The sequence below is a fragment of the Syngnathus typhle genome, linkage group LG10, assembly GCF_033458585.1.
Source record: "Syngnathus typhle isolate RoL2023-S1 ecotype Sweden linkage group LG10, RoL_Styp_1.0, whole genome shotgun sequence".
In the NCBI taxonomy this organism is placed as follows: Eukaryota; Metazoa; Chordata; class Actinopteri; order Syngnathiformes; family Syngnathidae; genus Syngnathus; species Syngnathus typhle.
This window is the reverse complement of record NC_083747.1, coordinates 11,626,804-11,643,871: the sequence shown is the minus strand read 5'-3', so window position 1 is coordinate 11,643,871 and position 17,068 is coordinate 11,626,804. Positions and strand designations below refer to the sequence as shown.

Here is a 17,068-nt window from a genome sequence, read left to right as displayed (position 1 = left end):
CTGTTTTAATTGTTTTATTGGCATCAGCAAAATTGACAAGCATGCATTTTGTCCGGCAAACATTTTCACCTCCCGCTGCGTTGTTCATGTAAATCACAAAACAGGTGTTCAGTGCCAAATAATCCCGTTTCGCCGTCTAACTGCAACGTGTGTTAGCAACCGCTAGCTATGCAGAAACGCACCTTGTTGTCATTTCTAATGTATTACACCCACAAATTAGTCTTAGAAGAAAATATGCGCATCTTAACTATATGTTCACAACCCCTCCTTCAAAAAAACCCTGAAAGATGGACATGAACGTGACAAATGCCTTGTTAGAGTGCTACATGATGCTAACAGTTGAAAGTAGTCGCGGTTTGGCACTGGTGAGCGGTTAGCCGATCGGGAAGACGTTCAACAGAGAGCAGTTAGAGAATGAAAGAGCGGATGCGCTAATGGCGCTATTAGGACGGAAAACTACCACGACCGTGTTTGTCATGCAAATAGGAAGCCAAGCTCACCTTGACTGGTTTTGCTTTCGTGTGGCGGCAGCAGCAAAACCAGGAGACATAGTACCACACACAAAACTTTGTCCACAACTGAGCCAAACATTTGAGAGACTACTTTTTTTTTTCTAGTGCAACTGTAGGAATGTGATTAAATGCTGAACTTTGATCTCGTCCATTCGAATCATCACTCTTCCTCAAAACCAAGCGTGACAAATGGTTCCCTCCAAGCAAATCGGGCCCACATTAAAGAAGGCTCAAGATTTCTTCCCATTTCCTCGATATGCAGCTTACTAGAATGCCCTTTGTTCCCCAAAATTAGGACAATTAAGTACACAAGAGGAACAAATAAGGCAAACTAGTAGAACAAGCACAGGCCTTGAGCTGGATATAAAGGAAATGGAAGAGAAGCTAAAACGGCTTCCCGTACGCATCACTAACCTCACGCAAATGTTCTTCTCTCTCCTTCAATAATACATGAGCCGCCATGAACCCGAGCAGAGTTTAAGCCGAAAACAGGCGCTGGGAGGAGGACGAGCAGGCAAGGGGAAAAAAAACAACGACAAAAAAATAAACAGCCGAGACAAGTGAAAGCTGCCGTGATGCGAGAGGTCAGGACGGTGAAAAGGGTGGGGGATTGGTTTTTTTCTTCTTTTTTTTACGCTCCCGTCTGCCATCTCATCAACATTCTCAAGTCCATATTCATCCATTTTGACGGGCGAAGCTCAGTAGAAGAAGTATACTGCCAATGACGCAGAGAGAAGAGAAGTCATTAGTCTAATGGTCCCCCGCAATATATCACAAATGCTCAAACAAACAAAAATGAAAACATAAAACGCTTTCTTTTAATACGCTTGTCAGACGCAATACCGACCTGGATACCTTCCATTGGAATTAGGAAATAGCTTTAAAGAAATCAGGAATAAAACGTGAATTTACGAATTTAAAATAATGGTAAAAATGACTTCTTTTATTTCTACAACTACTACATGCTATTACCTAGCAAGCTAGCTATGCCTAAACCAGGCTTATATAATTGTTTTTATTTTCATTTTAAATATATTAGTTTTATGAATGTAAACTATATTTCCAATAGTTGTTGTTCAGTTTTGAAAAAACAAAAAGTCTCCTTTTTATTTGATATAATTTTTAAATTTTTGTTTGAGTAATTCATCCATTTTGTTTTAGGAATTCATCCATTTTCTGTACCACTTGTCCCCACGGGGGTCGCGGGCGTGCTGGAGCCTATCCCAGCAGTCATCGGGCAGTAGGCTGGGGACACCCTGAACCGATTGCCAGCCAATCGCAGGGCACACACACACAAACAACCATCCCCTCTCACACCTATGGGCAATTTGTAGTGCTCAATCAGCCTATCAAGAATGTTTTTGGGGTCTGGGAGGAAACTGGAGTGTCTGGAGAAAACCCACACAGGCACGGGCAGAACATGCAAAGTCCACACAGGGAGGGCCAGAGGTGGAATCGAACCTGCACCCACTGAACTCTGAGGCGGACATGTGCTCCACCGTGCCACTTCGTTTTAGTAATTGTATTAAATTTGATTATTTATAGTAAACTTGTCTTCTACCCCATAAATGCATCTTCCCCACGTGCCACAATTTACAGAGGAGCATCATTATCTGAAGTCCCAAGGGAGGAGGTTCCTCACGTGTACTCACAGAATATTATCCCCACCACGATGACGCCAATGATGCCCATCATTATCATCATCTGAAATGAGGAGAAGATAAGACATCAGCAGTGAGAGTAGAGCTTCTTGAGGAGCCACCGCTCGTGTACCCACCTTGCAGTTCTTCCACCAGTACTTGTTCTTGAGCTTGGCCGCGCAACTTTCAAACTGTGACGCCCCAGCTTGAAGGGCGTCCGCTCGGTCGTCCAGCTCAGAGAGCTTCTGGTCCCTTTCCAGAACCTTGTCCACATTCACCCTCATGATGTCCACCACCTGACAGTCCGGGACGGGAAAACATTTTTGGAAACTCAGGAGTTATGTTTTTTTTTTTTCTCTCCATGTACCTCCTCGACTTGGGCCTGCGTCTGCTGTAGCCTGCGGTTGCTGGAGGTGTTGGGAGGAGCTGGGGGCCCACCTCCCGGGGCTCCTTCTGCACCAGGGGCTCCCGGAGCGCCTGGGGCTGCGGCATCTGGGGCAGACCTGTGTGGAACCACATGTGCAAATAAACTCGTGGAAGAGAAGACGGAATAATGATTTGGCACAAATATGCCACAAAGCACAACATCCTCATCTCACTAAAGTGTAGTTCTTTGGCACCAAGATGGCGGCAAAGCACGACAGGAAGCTCCGACCCGGTTCAGCATGATTCCTTGGAACCGAGATGCCACAAGATGGCGACAAAGCACTAAATGATCTTTAATTCATGTCAACGTATTTCTTTTGCTACAAGATAGCGCCAAAGTATGACTTGAGTTTTTGACCGTGCTTTAGCAAACAAACAAAGAGAAGACCTATACGTACTAGATTGTGCAGGTGCACCTTACATTGAAGCCGGTACCTTCATGTTGGTCCACACTTCAAATTGTTAATTATTTAACTCAATTATTCAGAACATTTTATTGTACAAGGATGCCGAAAGTAGAGATATAAGATATTCTTTTATTTGTCCGACTCGAGAAAATTCCCAAAGTGACTACAGCAAGCAATAAATCCATCCCCATCTGCAGAACCACTCACATGTTCTATGCAGCTGTTTGCGCTGACTCAGCGGTGTAGGAGGAGAGGCGAGAGGAGGAGGCACAAGGAGGTTCCAAAGTCTTAACAATGAAGTGAAACCGCGACAAAACAAAGAATCAGGCGGAAAACAACAACAAAAACAGAAAAAGTTTGTCCCAAAAAATCATCAAAGTGTCGCAGTGCAGCAACCCCCCCACAAAAGCAGCCGAGTCAGCAAAGAGAAGTGAGCTGAGTGATGCTGCGTAGTTCTCCTCAGCATCCAGCTCTTCCTTCCCAAAAAAAAAAGAAGCAAAAAGCTCGGTTCGGTGCTCGAATTTCCAGTGTAGAAGCTGTTGAGGTCGATTCCTAATGTTTTCCTTCCTTCTCGCGCTTCTCTGCGCCTGCGTGGAAGATGAAGCGTGATGCGCGTGGCTACTGCTGCTGCTGCAGTAATGCGTCGAGTTCCTCTCCCACCTTTCCCCACTTGGACTCGGAGCCACAGTGCGGTACTACCCCCGCTCAACGCCCCCCCCCTTCTCTGCCCCTCCTCCACCTGCACACTTTGCAGTACTGCAGCCCTGGTTCGGTGGGGGCGAGGGAATGGGGGGGGGGGGGGGCAAGCGGACGTCACTGCAGTGCGTGGATGCCCATGGAGCGTTGACTCAACTCTTTTCCCTCTGACTTCCATGTAAATGTAAACATATGTTTGTATATAGTGTACAGGGGGTTCTCGCTTTACGACATTTCGAGGTTACGTCACGATCCCCCGTTGACATGTATGACGAGATCAATCCGCGGCAACTAAACAAAGAAACATGTTTTACATTACGAAAATATAAAAATCAAACAAGAAATATTATCATTGTGTACACAAACGTAAAGACGATAATTTAATAGGATGTAAAACAATTTTCTGCGTCATGATCAAATCGTGGCAGATGCTTCTGCTATGTGCAACTTGGTCACTGGGGGGCAGTATACTACTGTCAGGCTAAACAAATGAATACCGTACTCTCAACTACTCTAAGTATTAGTCAGCTTTCATTGAGGGTAAAGAATATTTGCCCGTAGGAAGAGCAAAAAATATGGGGAATGGGAAAAATGTGACGACTTTGTGTTGAATGCTCTCAGCTACAGAAACAGTTTCTATCAGTAAACTATCTCACAGCCCAACTTGAAGACCTTAAAAATGTTCACAGTTGCCACAGGATGAAGCCAAAGGGCACTTATGTTGAGGTATTATCGCACTTGTATGAAATCTGTTTTTTTTCCCTCCAACTTTCAAACCTCTCTGAATTTTGAACCCCCAAAAGGTGTACAATACCTGTGTACCAAATTGCCAAGAAAAAAGTAACACACACAAGAAATGACTACTTGTCAACACGTGTTTATTTATATGCATAGGACTTTGAAAAAACTAAATACACAACCCGCCCGGACGCCTTTGTGATGTTACCGATGTTTGCCAGTGCGATTGAAGCGTTTGTAGAGGAAGCGGATCCTCTTTTCCAAGTTGTGTCTTTCGAGAGTCATCATTCTGTCTCCCACCATCCTCTTCTTCCTGATGAGCCGCTGCAGCTCGTTGCCCTTGAAGCCCTTCAGCCAACAGGGCGCCAGGATCAGGTCTTTGGGGTGCGCTTTGAAATCTCCTGAATACACACCCAAAATCACAGAAGGGAGCCAAGAAAAAGTCATGGTAAGATAGACTTTGCATTGAAACATGTTTATCCAACATACTTACCTAAGATCCCTATGTTGTCATATACTCCAAACATGCTCCTTTTCTCATTCCACCTGTCCACGACCTTGGGCTTGGGGATGGCGTGCATCCTGATCTGTCGGGACGTACCTGACCATATCAAGTGAGAAGTGTCAAGAAATTAGGAAACATGTCATGGCAGGGCTCGAAACTAACGATTGCCCGATTGCCCGGGGCAAGTAGCGATGGCAGACGGGCAAGTAGAATTTTTCCTCACTTGCCCGAACTTGCCCTGCCATAATACCATGTTTTCAAGCTGTAAAAAGACGATTTTGTGCATAATTTCTCGCAACTTCTGCCGCTTCTGGTCCGACATTTTGTTTTCTAGGGAGCGGTTAGTTTCTCGTGTAAGTCTGCAATACATTGATAACGGCAAAGCGCTTTGTAATTAAATGCATGCTCCCTCACCCCTGGCTCTTCTGCGCCTGCGCACCAGCAGAGCTTGTTTCCGTGTCGGGCAAGTAAAAATCCACTCCAAAAAAATTCGGGCAAGTAAAATTTTGTTTCGGGCAAGTAAAATTTTCTCCAACTTGCCCGAGGGCAACTTGGGCAAAAAATAAGCTTCGAGCCCTGCATGGCAGCATAAAGAACCGACCGCTGTGCTGTTCTTACCAGTGGAGAAGTTCCGAGCTGTGTCAAGCAGAGCCCGCGCCGTCCGACAGAAGGAAGCTCCAGCTCGAAGCATCCCTCCGACAGCAAACATGGTTTCTGTGGTAACAGCAAAAATCATCGATTGACAGAACTCGGGATAGTTTGTCTTTCTACTCGCTTTATACAGTGACCCTCTATGTTAGCTTGAACTAGCACAAAACACAACCGTTTACTCTTCGTAGTAGTACACGCGTGTCACGCCGAAAGAAGCAGTTACCTGTTTACGGTCGCTCTCAGTTGAATATGTTGTTGAATATGTTGTTGCTACGAATATTAGGGTTAAGAATGTAATAAGTAAAGGTTGAGGCTTGGAAAAACTACGTTATTGACACTTTAGCATTCTGAGCAAGGGAGCAGCCATCTTCACGCGCTGTCCCACAATGCATTGCGCTCGCTGGTATTGTTGGCGCGTGCATGAACGATTCGTTCAAAACAACAAATCGTTTCAGTGAACGAGAGTGAACGAATTCGTTCTTTTTTTAGTTCATATGACTTCAACCAGTAGGTGTCGGTAATGCGCATTGAAGCTGGTGCCACCTCGCCGTGAAACAAAACAAAGAAGAAAATAACGTAACTTCCCGTTCACGAACGAACGAGTGAATTGTATTTCCCGTTCACCAACTGAACGGAATCGTTAGTGAACGAGTCAGTGATTTGCATTTCCAGTTCATCGCGAGAACAGATCAGTGAGGGAACGAATCTTGACTTTGCCGTTCGCGAACGAGTCAATGGGTGAACTGCCCTCCTTCCCGTGCATCAACGGATCAGTTAGTGAACGTGTTGCGTCTCCCTCCTAGCGTGAACTATGTAAACCAGAATGTAGATTTACGATTTGCTAAGGAAAGAAAGAACCACTCACTGAAACACCACTTATTTTATGCGCGTTTTCTCCAAGCTAACTTTATTGCATGAAGTTATGCAAAAACTGGGAGATTATGGTTCTCTTTGGGTAATGTTTATTTTATAACACTTATAGTAGTTTTTAAATAACGTGTATGCAAATATACGCCTAAATATTGTTATCCAATATATCTACTGCAATTTCACATTAGATTGCTGGTTTGAAATTTACTTATATTATTATTTTAATAAACATTTATGTTAAAACTTGTCTGGTGTCTTTATTATTTCACTTTCCGTGAAGCTTTGACCATGGTTTTTCCCTAATGAAGTGGCCTGTGATTAGGTACACCTGTAAATGGCGGTGTACTTAAGAGAGTGTCCGAATGATGTCACAGATCAAACAGTCAATCAGAAAGTGGGGGTGAGGGTGGGTGTGGCACTTTTCACTTTCATTTAAGCTTTGACCATGATTTTTCCCTAGTGAATTGGCCTGTTATTAGAACACCTGAAAATGGCGGTGTACCTAATGGAGTGTCTGAGTGACGTCACAGATCAAACAGCCAATCAGAACGTAGGGGTGAGGGCGGGTGTGGCACTTTTCACTTTCCGTGAAGCGTTGATCATGATTTTTCCCTAATCAAGTGGCCTGTTATTAGGTACACCTGAAAATGGCGGTGTACCTAATAAAGTGTCCGAATGACGTCACAGATCAAACAGCCAATCAGAAAGTGGGGTGAGAGCGGGTCTGGCACTTTTCACTTTCAGTTAATCCAGGGGTGTCAACCTCCAGACCTCGGGGGCCGCGTTCCAATATGTTTTCCAAGTTATCCTCGTTAAACACACCTGAGTGAAAAGATCAGTTCATTTTCACGTTCTGCAGGAGCCTAACTTTTGACACAGGTGCACTTAACGAGGAAATCTGGGAAAACATGTTGGAATGCGGCCCCATGGACTGGAGTTTGACACCTGTGACCTTTGACCATGATATTTCCCTAATAAAGTGGCCTGTTATTAGGTACACTTGAAAATGGCGGTGTACCTAATGGAGTGTCCAAGTGACATCACAAATCAAACAGCCAATCAGAAAGTGGGGGTGAGGGCGGGTGTGGCACTTTTCACTTTCAGTTAAGCTTTGGCCATGATTTTTCCCTAATGAAGTGGCCTGTTCTTAGGTACACCTTAAAATGGCGGTGTACCTAATAGAGTGTCCGAATGACGTCAAAGATCAAACAGCCAATCAGAAAGTGGGGGTGAGGGCGGGTGTGGCACTTTTCATTTTCCATGAAGCTTTGAGCATTTTTCTCTAATGAAGTGACCTGTTATTAGGTACACCTGAAAATGGCGGTGTACCTTATAGAGTGTCTGAATGACGTCACTGATCAAACAGCCAATCAGAAAGTGGGGGTGAGTGCGGGAAGGGGGGCCGATTCGTTGAACGATTCGTTTGAACGAATCTTTTGAGTGAACTGATTCTAAAGATTCAGTTCACTTAAAAGAACTGGAATGCATATCACTACTCGCTGGCGGACTACCGTAATGCACGTTGCAAAGAGAAATGCATTTCTGATCAATATTATGATGAAGCAACCTTTAAATTAAATAAAGGGGATAGACGAAAAAAATAAAATAAAACAAAATATTCAGGGGTTAAAGCTGTGCTTTTATATCCGTCTGCATATATTTGAATGTGTATTTGTATGGGTTAGGGTTTGTCTCCCGACTTGAAGGTTGTGGGTTCATTCCCCACTCCTGGTGACCATGTTGAAGTGCCCTATGTCTGTACTTTTATATCGATTGCATTTATTTGTATGTATTTCTACGTTATTTATGAATTTAAAATGTTCAATTTGCTATGCTAGCAAAGTTCGCACATGCAGATATTTGCTTAGAAATAAATGTAAATCTTATTCTCTAATTTGATTTCCAGTAGTTCAACAGATTAGCTGTGGTTGTGTTTGTCTCTCAACTTGAAGGTTGTTGGGTCAACACTCACTCCTGGTGGCAATGGTTGTGTGGCTCAGTGGTGACGCATTGGATTTGTCCAACGGGAGAGAAAACTTGCCAAGAAGCACTTGTGGCACTTATCTTGCATTTGGACACCTTTTGGTCATCATTTCGTTCTTCCTCTTCAGCGATACAGTCAATAACAGATGCTTTTTGTGTTAACTTAATTTATTGCACAAAAACTGGAAAACCCCGACTGTGACTAACAGTAGGAAAATACAAAAACCTGAATTGTATTTACATAACACAGCACATGCGCGCTACATGTACGACCTACAGAAATAAGTTACGTGTATCATCATCACGATGACGTGTGTTCACACTCGACTGCAAAAGTTGTCTTGCTGCTCAGAAAGATCCCAGAGCGTCAAAGACTGATTAATGTCCTCCATGACTCCATCGACTCCCACGTTCACGAAGTCCACCGCCTCCTCGTCCTTGTCGAAGCACCAGCCAGGCCAGTCCACGTTGGTGCCATTTCCAAAAAGGGGACTGCGTGACACAAAAGGAAACTTTTACTTTGACATGACTAAAAATCAAAATGTATTCATCGTTCTGCTGGTTAATTGATTGATTCTCTTGAATCAACTCTTGGATCTTGTTATTCCTACAACTTGCCCCAACACTCGTGACAAAAATGGCAACTCGCTTCAAATGATCAGTCAGCTTCAAGCCAATCATAAATCCGATTGTCACCTACTCAGGAAGGTGTGGTCAAGACGTGTTTCTCACCTGTCCATCCTGTCGTTCCCGTCGCCATCCACCAGCTGCTCCCTCCATCCTCGACTCACCGTGAGGACTCTGTGCCTCTGCAGCTGCACTTCTTCCTCCCACTCGCCGTCTCTGTCGCTCGCAGACGTGGAGGTCAGAGGAGATGCGAGCGCCTTCAAAGGGATGTTTTTGCCGCTCTTTGCCGTTTCCCTGTCCCTCGCTCTCCCTTTAGCTCTCTGCAGAAGATTCAGCGGAGACGTGCTGGAAGATCTGTCCGGAGAGTGAACCCTCCACTCGTCTTGACTCGTCGACATGTTAGGTATGGACACGCTCCTCTCGGCTTTAATTTTGGGCTTCCTGTACTGAGGGCTCAGTTCAGATTCCGAAAAGATCTCGGCGTCCGGCGACACTCTGGGCTCGTTATTCCAAAATGTCCACCGCGTGGGCTTCAGGGCGCCCAGCTTTAGCACAATGTGAGGATTGGAGCTCTTTGTATTGGCGCTGCAGTCAGAGTCCGAGTTGGAGGAAGACCACGCCGGTCCTGAACTATCCACCAGGTCGATTGCTTGAAGGACATTGTCTGTCCTCTTCTGTCCTAACATGGGAGCTTTTGAGAAGGCTTTGCTCTCGGCATGTGACGGCGTGCCTCCAGGCTTGTGGGTTTTCCCTGTGGAATAATTCACAGGTTTGGAATTGACGATCCTGCCATTCCCGGGTAACACGCCACCCCTCCGCGTTTGGTCGAGAACCGGCCATGAGTTGGTTTCATGCGTTGGGTAGTCAACATCGGGATACCCGCCCGGAACCAGAATACTCGATCTGGCGTTGATGCTCACGTTGATTTTAGGAACAGACTGATCGGGAGCTTTCCAAGCATTTTTTGAAGGCTGGCTCAACGTGTCGTCTGGATGGGTCTCGCGTTCTTTTCCTCCTCCTTTCCAGCCAATCTCTTTGATTGCAAATTTTTGAGGCAAGATTTCTAAGCCATGGTTGGGTTTTCCCGAAGCATCTTGAGATGCATGAGTGCCATTTGACAATTGAGGTAGTCCGCGTTTGATATCGGCAAAAAGCCCGTCTTCTAAAATAAACGCACGGGTCCCGTTGACCGCGGCAGGGTTTTTTTCTGCCTCTGATTGTCTTCTCTCGGCCTCCCTCATGGTCCTTAGGTCCATCTGGCAACATGATGCAGAAAACTATGAGTCATTTCGTCCAAAAAAGTTGCCAGGAGGTAACGTCAAAGCACTAATTTTCTCGCATGATCTCATAACCACAATCTTATGACATCAGCCGATTGGGTCTACCTTTGCCTGGTGAATGGCGGACACCCAAGTGGAACAGCTTTCTGAGGTGCTGGCTGTGAAGATGTAAGCATTGACGGGACACCAAAGCTCCCCCACCTCCACCAGGAGAAAGGAACCTGTGAGAGAGAAAGGAGCGTCTTGGTGTGTCGTGAATTTGTGTGCAGATTTGCTAACCGGACTCACAGTTGTCCTTCAGCACAATGCAGTACGTTCTGTCCAGGGCCAGCGGAGGCCGAACCACCTTCAGGCGTTCTGCTTTCTTCTGCACTTTGGTCATGAGAAGCACGTCGGAGAACAGAAGAGCCACCACCTCCAGCTGAGTCGTGAGCAGGCACGAGAACGTTGTTTGAAAAGAAAAAAAAAAAAAGCGGTTGTGGGACAGTACAAATACCGTTTTTTTCCATGTATAATGCGCCCCCATGTATAATACGCATCCTAAAAATGGCATGTTGATGCTGGAAAAAAGCCTGTACCCATGTATAATACGCACCCAAATTTTGACTCCTACTTAAGTCCGTAAAAGTAAAATTATTTCAGAAAAAATATCATCTTTGGGAACAACCGGATGTTATTCTGCCGGTCAGTATCACTGCACATGCGCTAGCAAACTCGATAGCGAAGAAATGTTTCGGATTTGTGTAGGGTACATTGTGACAGCAAACGAGCAGGTGATCGAGCAAGTGTCTGATACGAGAGCATTGTGTTCGTATGGAGCGCGTTTGAAGTGAATAGCAGAGAAGAAAGCGCATCTGTAATGCCGGCCTCCGTATCATATCCGGATTAAAAAAAAATATATATATATATATATAATTTTTTTTATTTTATTATTATTATTTTTTTTTGTACCCATGTATAATGCGCACCCCAGATTTTAGGACAATAAATTAGTTAAATTTTGCGCATTATACATGGAAAAAAACGGTATACATCTCCCCACTATGTTGGAAAGAAAGACAAAGCGGGGGCTCACCTTGCTGTCTTTCCTGCCACGGACCTTCAGGTTCTCCTCCAGGAGAAGCTTGCGGACGACTCCTTGACCGACGCCAACGATGGGGCACGTCAGGTCAAACTGGCAGATGTCGCGCACATGCTGCACACCAGGTTTTGCCAATATCATTCCCACTCAACAGAATCAAGAGATAGCTAGCTAGCTTGTTAGCCTCGGTTGCAGAAAAAGTTGATAAATATTGCGACCTTCAATGGCTCACCTCTATTGGCCATTTTGTTAGTGTAATTAGTGGAAATCAAGCAATTTGAACTACAGAAACGGTTTAATAATTAATAATAAAATATTAGTATTTTTGTATTGTTTACTTGAATGTTTAGTTTGTCCGTAGACCAATATAATATACGTATATATATAATATGTAATATGTCTTGTCACCGTGGGATAGTAGGAAACGCAATTTCGATCTCTTTGTGTGTCTTGACGTGTGAAGAAATTGACAATAAATCAGACTTTGATTTAGTAATAATAAAAAAAATAATAATTAATAATAATAATCCAGACCACCAATTTTGACTTCTTAGCCCTGTCCTATTAAACAAAAAAATACATTAATTTTGATAAAATCTTACCAACTTTTGACTCTTTATTCATTTTTGCAACAATACCTTGTCAATTTCCTCGTTGATTCCCTCCATCTCGTAGCCATCCAGCCTCTGAGCAGAGATGGTGAGCGCCACCTCCTCGTCCCTCAGCCTCAGGTATTCGTTGACGTTCTCCAGAAACGCGTTGACGCTGTATAACTGAAAGAGATTTTCCCGCTTTGGAGGGAGACTTGTGGCGCTCCAACGAGCAGACGTTGACATTCCTCACCATGCTCCGTAGGCTGCGCTGCGCTTCAGGCTCCTGGGTGGTCTTGAGCACTGCCTTGAGAAGAAGGGCGTACTTGGTAATCCTCTGGTGGGGTTTGGCCTGCATGTCCCCGAGACGCATTCGTGCACACTGCGGGTGAGTCTCCACCCACTGCTTGCCGAGCGCAATTTGGAACCGATTAAAAACATTTCACAAAGCAAGAAAAGCTTTTAGTGAAATTATCAAAAAAAAAACACCTGCACATATGTGAGGAAATGTAGGTTGCTCTCCATTTGTTGACGCGCAAACTCAAAGGTGGTTTCCTCCTCGGCGCAGTAATGGCAGTATGCTGAGAAGCGCTCGCGGAACTGCAAGCGGACAACAATCAATCATTTTGCGCTTTGCGTGGTTGCCGGATACGGCATGAAGAGCCAAGGCCTACCTGGAGGCACCCCGCCTCCAAGCCCCTCGGGTTAAAAGGTTTGCCCGTGGAGCGGACTTCCTCCAACATGGGATAAATCACTTCCTGCCAGAAGAGCTGGTGTGCACTGAGGATGGCAGGAAGGTTGGAGAAGAGGTCCTCAGGGGTCACCTGTCAGACACAAGCAATTATAGACATTACGGTGAATAAACCGTCATTCAAGTAGCTAATGTGAGGAGGTTTGTCACCTCCGTCTGTCGTGCGAGTGACATTTTCTACTTTCTGAGTGGAAACATGATTTACATTTTGCACAGCAGAATATTTCCATTCAGCTTCAGCCATCACCCGCCAATGTGGGGCAATGAAGCGGGAAAAAAAAAGTGGTGGCCTAGAAAACGACTGGACTGACCTCCTGGAGGAAGCCCCGATGGTGCAGGTTGACCAGCGCCGCGATCACCAACTGTGAGAAGCGTTGCGGGAAAGTCACCAATGCCTTGTAATTGGATAGAAAAGCACTGGCGGCGTCTTACGTCTTTGATGATAATAAGCCTGTTGATGTAGTTGAGCTCGGTGAGCACAAACTCCCACATGGCTTCCTGCTGGTGCTTCTGCAACCGAGGCATAATCTGGCAAAAATAAAAAATATTATTTTCTGTCCTACATTTGATATGTTCCACTTGGTTTCTTGCTTACAGAGTGTGAGTTGACAATATCCGTCCAATTGTTCTCCAGCATGCTTCCGCGGCTCTCCTCCCTCCATCTCCACTTCAGGCTGACGGGCACAGCGAAGGTCTCCAGCTCCTGCTTCAACACGTCCAGCTGACTCCTTTCCTGAATGAACCGGGAATGGACAAAAGCAGAAAAGAATGACGTAAATTTTAAAACTGATTTCTATTGTTTCTATATCACACAAGCGTGTGCAGACTTTTTATATCCACTTTGGGGGTTTTTTCAGCACATGACAGTACCTCGGCTGTAAGGTTCCTGTCAGACACTCCCTGGTTGAAGAAAACTTGTTTGAGCGCAGCTCTGGGTTTGGCTGCCGTTGACGCTCCCTTTGTCACCGTCGAGTAGTTGCTCACAACTTTTTGTCTCGTCCACATCTAGAAACAAAACGAAGAGCAACAAGAATGTTGACGTCAATACTGAAACTGGATTATGTGGTCATGTGGCACTTTGGAACGCTCGTCCAAGTCGAAGAAACATTCGAGTCAAACTGTGATGCATAACAAATGTTCTAGAATGAGAATGACATGGCTCTTCCTTTTTGTTCCTTTGACAGACATGTCAACTTGTCTTTCTGGCAGATTAGTTGGCAGCTTGCCCTGTTTCTCATGTTAAGCGTTCATCCTCTTGGGAGCGTAATACTTTTGAAAGAATTTACCTCTAGGCAAGAAGAACCTCACATTACGTGTCTTTTAAAACAAGCATTTACCTGATGGCCCAAGGTATAGAACTTGACTTTGTCCGGTGACACTTTATGATAAGACCTGTGGCCAGCCGGGGTCTCTGTTTGGAAGTCGGACTCACTCAGGACCACGTCAATGAAGTCACGTGACTGCATCGAAGCTACCGCCATTGCTGACGGGTGACTCATCTGATGTTTAAGGGGGGACTGGGTGGCTCATTGCCAATTAATTCATCTGCGGGAAGGGAAAATGAAACTATTATCGCCTTGCATTTGGGGGCCCCGACAGACGGCTGACCCATATCAATGACTACACAAATTGTAATGGCAAAGTGGTTGTTGGTCTCAACATGCCACTGTGGTTTACAATAAAAAGAAATAATATCTACACTTTCATTTAGCTTTACATGTAATTGCTCAGACCAGTTGCATGTTACGACCGAGGTCTGATGACTTAAATATTGAACATGCCCCAATATAATAGGGCACGGGTGTACCTATTGTGGCCGACAAGTAAAGTGTTGCCCGGAGACAACAAAAACAAATGGCAGGCATTGAAACTAGCATGTCAACTTTCACCCTATTGTGGAATTTAAAATCCACCCAACAACAAGACGTTTTTTCTTCAGCATTCGCTTATGAAAACAGAGAGTAAATATTGTATCCAGAAAAGACAGATGTATCCCCTCTAATCCAAACAGAAACTTCATCACACTATCTTTTCAAAATAGATTTACGCCATGAGCAGCTTCCTGGTATGGAATCATTTGAGGCAGCACATGATTAACACGAATCCAACCCAGTGACACCACGACTACCTTCTTACGTGACAACACCCACAAGAACTTATGAAAAACAATCTTAACCTGAGTGTGCACGGCGGTATCCATTTTGGGTCCGACGCTCATCTTGGGTCAGTGCTGGTTCTCCCCCGGCCGGCTGGATCCGTCCCGGCGTTCCTCCTTCACCTGCGCCTACTTCTGTTTTCTCGCAACTGGCCCGACGGGAACGACTGGATTGTGGCGTCCCGCAAATCACTTCTTAGCTTCACTCATGTCTCGTGCTCAGTTACCGATGACGGGTTGGAGTTCAACGTCAAGAACGTCTCGTCGACTAATGACGGAAAATGATTTTCTGTCTCTGTGTGTTGGTGCTACACTGCACTGGTGGCAATTAAGTGACCAAGTACAAATGTTTGGATCATGTAGATTTAACAGATTATTCCGGTATGTACTTAAGTATTTAACACATGCAGACAGACAATATAACGACAGGCATATTTTCTTTATCTTCCGCGTGTACACCAGAAGGAGCCACGATTAATCATATGATTCACAAACGGATAGATTATTTACAATCTATTTAATCACATTGCTATGTTCAGTAAAAAGTGTAATGTGCTATTTCCCTCGACTAAAAAAAAAGAACATGATTTGTGTAGTACGCATGGATATTTATTGGAAAATGTATTACTCAGAACAAAGTAGTTGTTTTTCTTCAAAAAATAAAATTATATTTCCTATTTCAGAAGTGAAGTCAACTTCGTAACTCTTTACATGGTCAAACTTGTAACTTTGTTCAACCTTCACAGATACCATACAATATATATTGCTTACACAATAATCTTGATATCATAAACTATCAAGAATATTTTTAATCTGCTCTGCTCTGGGATTAGTTGTTGGAAAAACCTCCTTCAAAAAGTGAGAAAAAAGAAATCAAATCACTGTCAGCGGTCACCAAACTACGGCCCGCGGGCCGGATACGTAGTTTAATCCGGCCCGCCAACCCTGAACAAATTATATTATTAAACTTTTTTTTTTTTGGTCATTTTGCCTGCAATGACTGCGTTTCCCCAGTAGATGGGGAAGCGCTCGCCTGCGCATTTACTACCGGAAGCCGTGTCAAAAAGCTCGGTGCACACTCACAAGTGCGTGTACGTACTCAGTAGTACGGACATGGCGCACTCGCGCTCTATTTGTATCAGTCCGGAATTTAGAGCGTGGGCTGTGACGACAGCATTCTTGTAATTCGCGCCCTGAGCTTTCAGATGCAGTTTTGCGCTAAAGCCACCCACAAACCTTACCGTGAAAAATGAGTCGCCCAAGAAAAAGCGAGGTGGACACAGTGCCGAGCGTTTAAAAGAGAGTGGCCAATTTGGCTCGACGTACGCGACATCAACCCGTCACAGATGAACTGGATTTCAAAACAAAGTTGCGTCTAATGTCCAAGGTCAAACACGGCCATAAAAATCGATGTTTACGTTTAGCATCGATGCCAATAAATCGGCGAGCATTATATCGATTAATCGATGTGTATCGATGAATCGTTACACCCCTAATTAATAGTGTTATTATTTGTTTCCTGACTTTTTTTCTGTAAAGAACCTGGAAAGGGTTATTAAATAACCGTTATTTGGTTATGTGTGGCTTTCTGGAAAACAATAAATTTTTTAAGCTCCCCTACGATTGTCACACTTTTTCTGCTACAAACTGACACCGGCCCCCCATCAGAGAAGGGAAAAGTTATGTGGGCCTCACAGGAAAACGTTTGGGGACCCCTGGTGTAGACGCATCACGGCGTATTGCTGCCCTTTCGGGGGAGGAGGTATACCAAATCCTCGAATCGCGCAAAAATTCAGCTGTGCCTTTAAAATTCACGCCAAATTTGACAGGATGTCTCCGTTCTTTTTTTTTTTTTTTTTTTTATGGTGAGAGGCTACCCACGACCCTCGTGAAGATAAGCGCTTTGGACAATGGATGTATTTGATTCCGTTCATAGCAATATAAAAATTCTTACAAAGCAATATACAACGACGAGACTCAATACAGGTTAAAGATCGACCGTGATGGCTGCCTTGCACTACTCCACTTGTACTTTGGCGCTATTGTACTGCCCGTCTGCTGTATGCACAATTGCACCATTTCAACCAAGTTGCTCTCATTTATTCATTGTATGTGCCTTCTTATTTTTACTTTTTATATTGTTTACTTGAATGTTT

At 44.5% G+C, this 17,068-nt stretch overlaps 3 protein-coding genes across 4 annotated transcripts; all 3 read right to left on the bottom strand.

The window, feature by feature from the left end:
- Positions 1-3,664, bottom strand: LOC133161539 (vesicle-associated membrane protein 1-like). The gene is made up of 5 exons (XM_061290118.1): positions 3,193-3,664; positions 2,520-2,655; positions 2,290-2,448; positions 2,165-2,216; positions 1-1,227 (listed from the first exon to the last, which is right to left on the bottom strand). Coding segments are annotated over exons 1-5 (366 nt in total). The 5' UTR covers positions 3,195-3,664; the 3' UTR covers positions 1-1,210.
- Positions 3,665-4,542: 878 nt separating this feature from the next.
- mrpl51 (mitochondrial ribosomal protein L51) lies at positions 4,543-5,986 on the bottom strand. The gene is made up of 4 exons (XM_061290109.1): positions 5,799-5,986; positions 5,543-5,638; positions 4,913-5,020; positions 4,543-4,820 (listed from the first exon to the last, which is right to left on the bottom strand). Exons 2-4 carry the CDS (start codon positions 5,631-5,633, stop codon positions 4,624-4,626), a joined length of 396 nt encoding a protein of 131 aa, XP_061146093.1. The 5' UTR covers positions 5,634-5,638; positions 5,799-5,986; the 3' UTR covers positions 4,543-4,623.
- Positions 5,987-8,578: 2,592 nt separating this feature from the next.
- On the bottom strand, positions 8,579-15,251 carry plekhg6 (pleckstrin homology domain containing, family G (with RhoGef domain) member 6). Of its 2 annotated transcripts, none has more exons than XM_061289897.1 (15): positions 14,934-15,251; positions 14,095-14,302; positions 13,628-13,762; positions 13,353-13,490; positions 13,190-13,285; positions 13,069-13,119; positions 12,681-12,830; positions 12,496-12,606; positions 12,260-12,412; positions 12,055-12,189; positions 11,411-11,530; positions 10,624-10,756; positions 10,441-10,556; positions 9,161-10,311; positions 8,579-8,920 (listed from the first exon to the last, which is right to left on the bottom strand). In XM_061289897.1, the coding sequence occupies exons 2-15, from the start codon at positions 14,254-14,256 to the stop codon at positions 8,746-8,748; spliced, it is 2,826 nt and encodes a 941-aa protein (XP_061145881.1). In that variant the 5' UTR covers positions 14,257-14,302; positions 14,934-15,251; the 3' UTR covers positions 8,579-8,745. The 2 variants fall into 2 exon arrangements, with proteins under 2 accessions (XP_061145881.1, XP_061145882.1); XM_061289898.1 differs by having other exon boundaries at positions 12,260-12,409.
- Positions 15,252-17,068: the final 1,817 nt, after the last annotated feature.

What these genes read in the sequence shown, in the direction of transcription:
- plekhg6 (XM_061289897.1), bottom strand. Translation starts at nt 14,256, where the DNA reads ATGAGTCACCCGTCAGCAATGGCGGTAGCTTCGATGCAGTCACGTGAC. An exon ending in TCTATACCTTGGGCCATCAG is followed by an intron (nt 13,763 to 14,094) that starts GTAAATGCTTGT and finishes TTTTGTTTCTAG; the next exon opens with ATGTGGACGAGACAAAAAGT. An exon ending in TGGAGGCGGGGTGCCTCCAG is followed by an intron (nt 12,607 to 12,680) that starts GTAGGCCTTGGC and finishes GTCCGCTTGCAG; the next exon opens with TTCCGCGAGCGCTTCTCAGC.
- LOC133161539 (XM_061290118.1), bottom strand. An exon ending in CGCAGGCCCAAGTCGAGGAG is followed by an intron (nt 2,449 to 2,519) that starts GTACATGGAGAG and finishes CCGGACTGTCAG; the next exon opens with GTGGTGGACATCATGAGGGT. An exon ending in ACTGGTGGAAGAACTGCAAG is followed by an intron (nt 2,217 to 2,289) that starts GTGGGTACACGA and finishes TCCTCATTTCAG; the next exon opens with ATGATGATAATGATGGGCAT.
- mrpl51 (XM_061290109.1), bottom strand. Translation starts at nt 5,633, where the DNA reads ATGTTTGCTGTCGGAGGGATGCTTCGAGCTGGAGCTTCCTTCTGTCGG. An exon ending in AGCTCGGAACTTCTCCACTG is followed by an intron (nt 5,021 to 5,542) that starts GTAAGAACAGCA and finishes TGATATGGTCAG; the next exon opens with GTACGTCCCGACAGATCAGG. An exon ending in TGACAACATAGGGATCTTAG is followed by an intron (nt 4,821 to 4,912) that starts GTAAGTATGTTG and finishes GTGTGTATTCAG; the next exon opens with GAGATTTCAAAGCGCACCCC.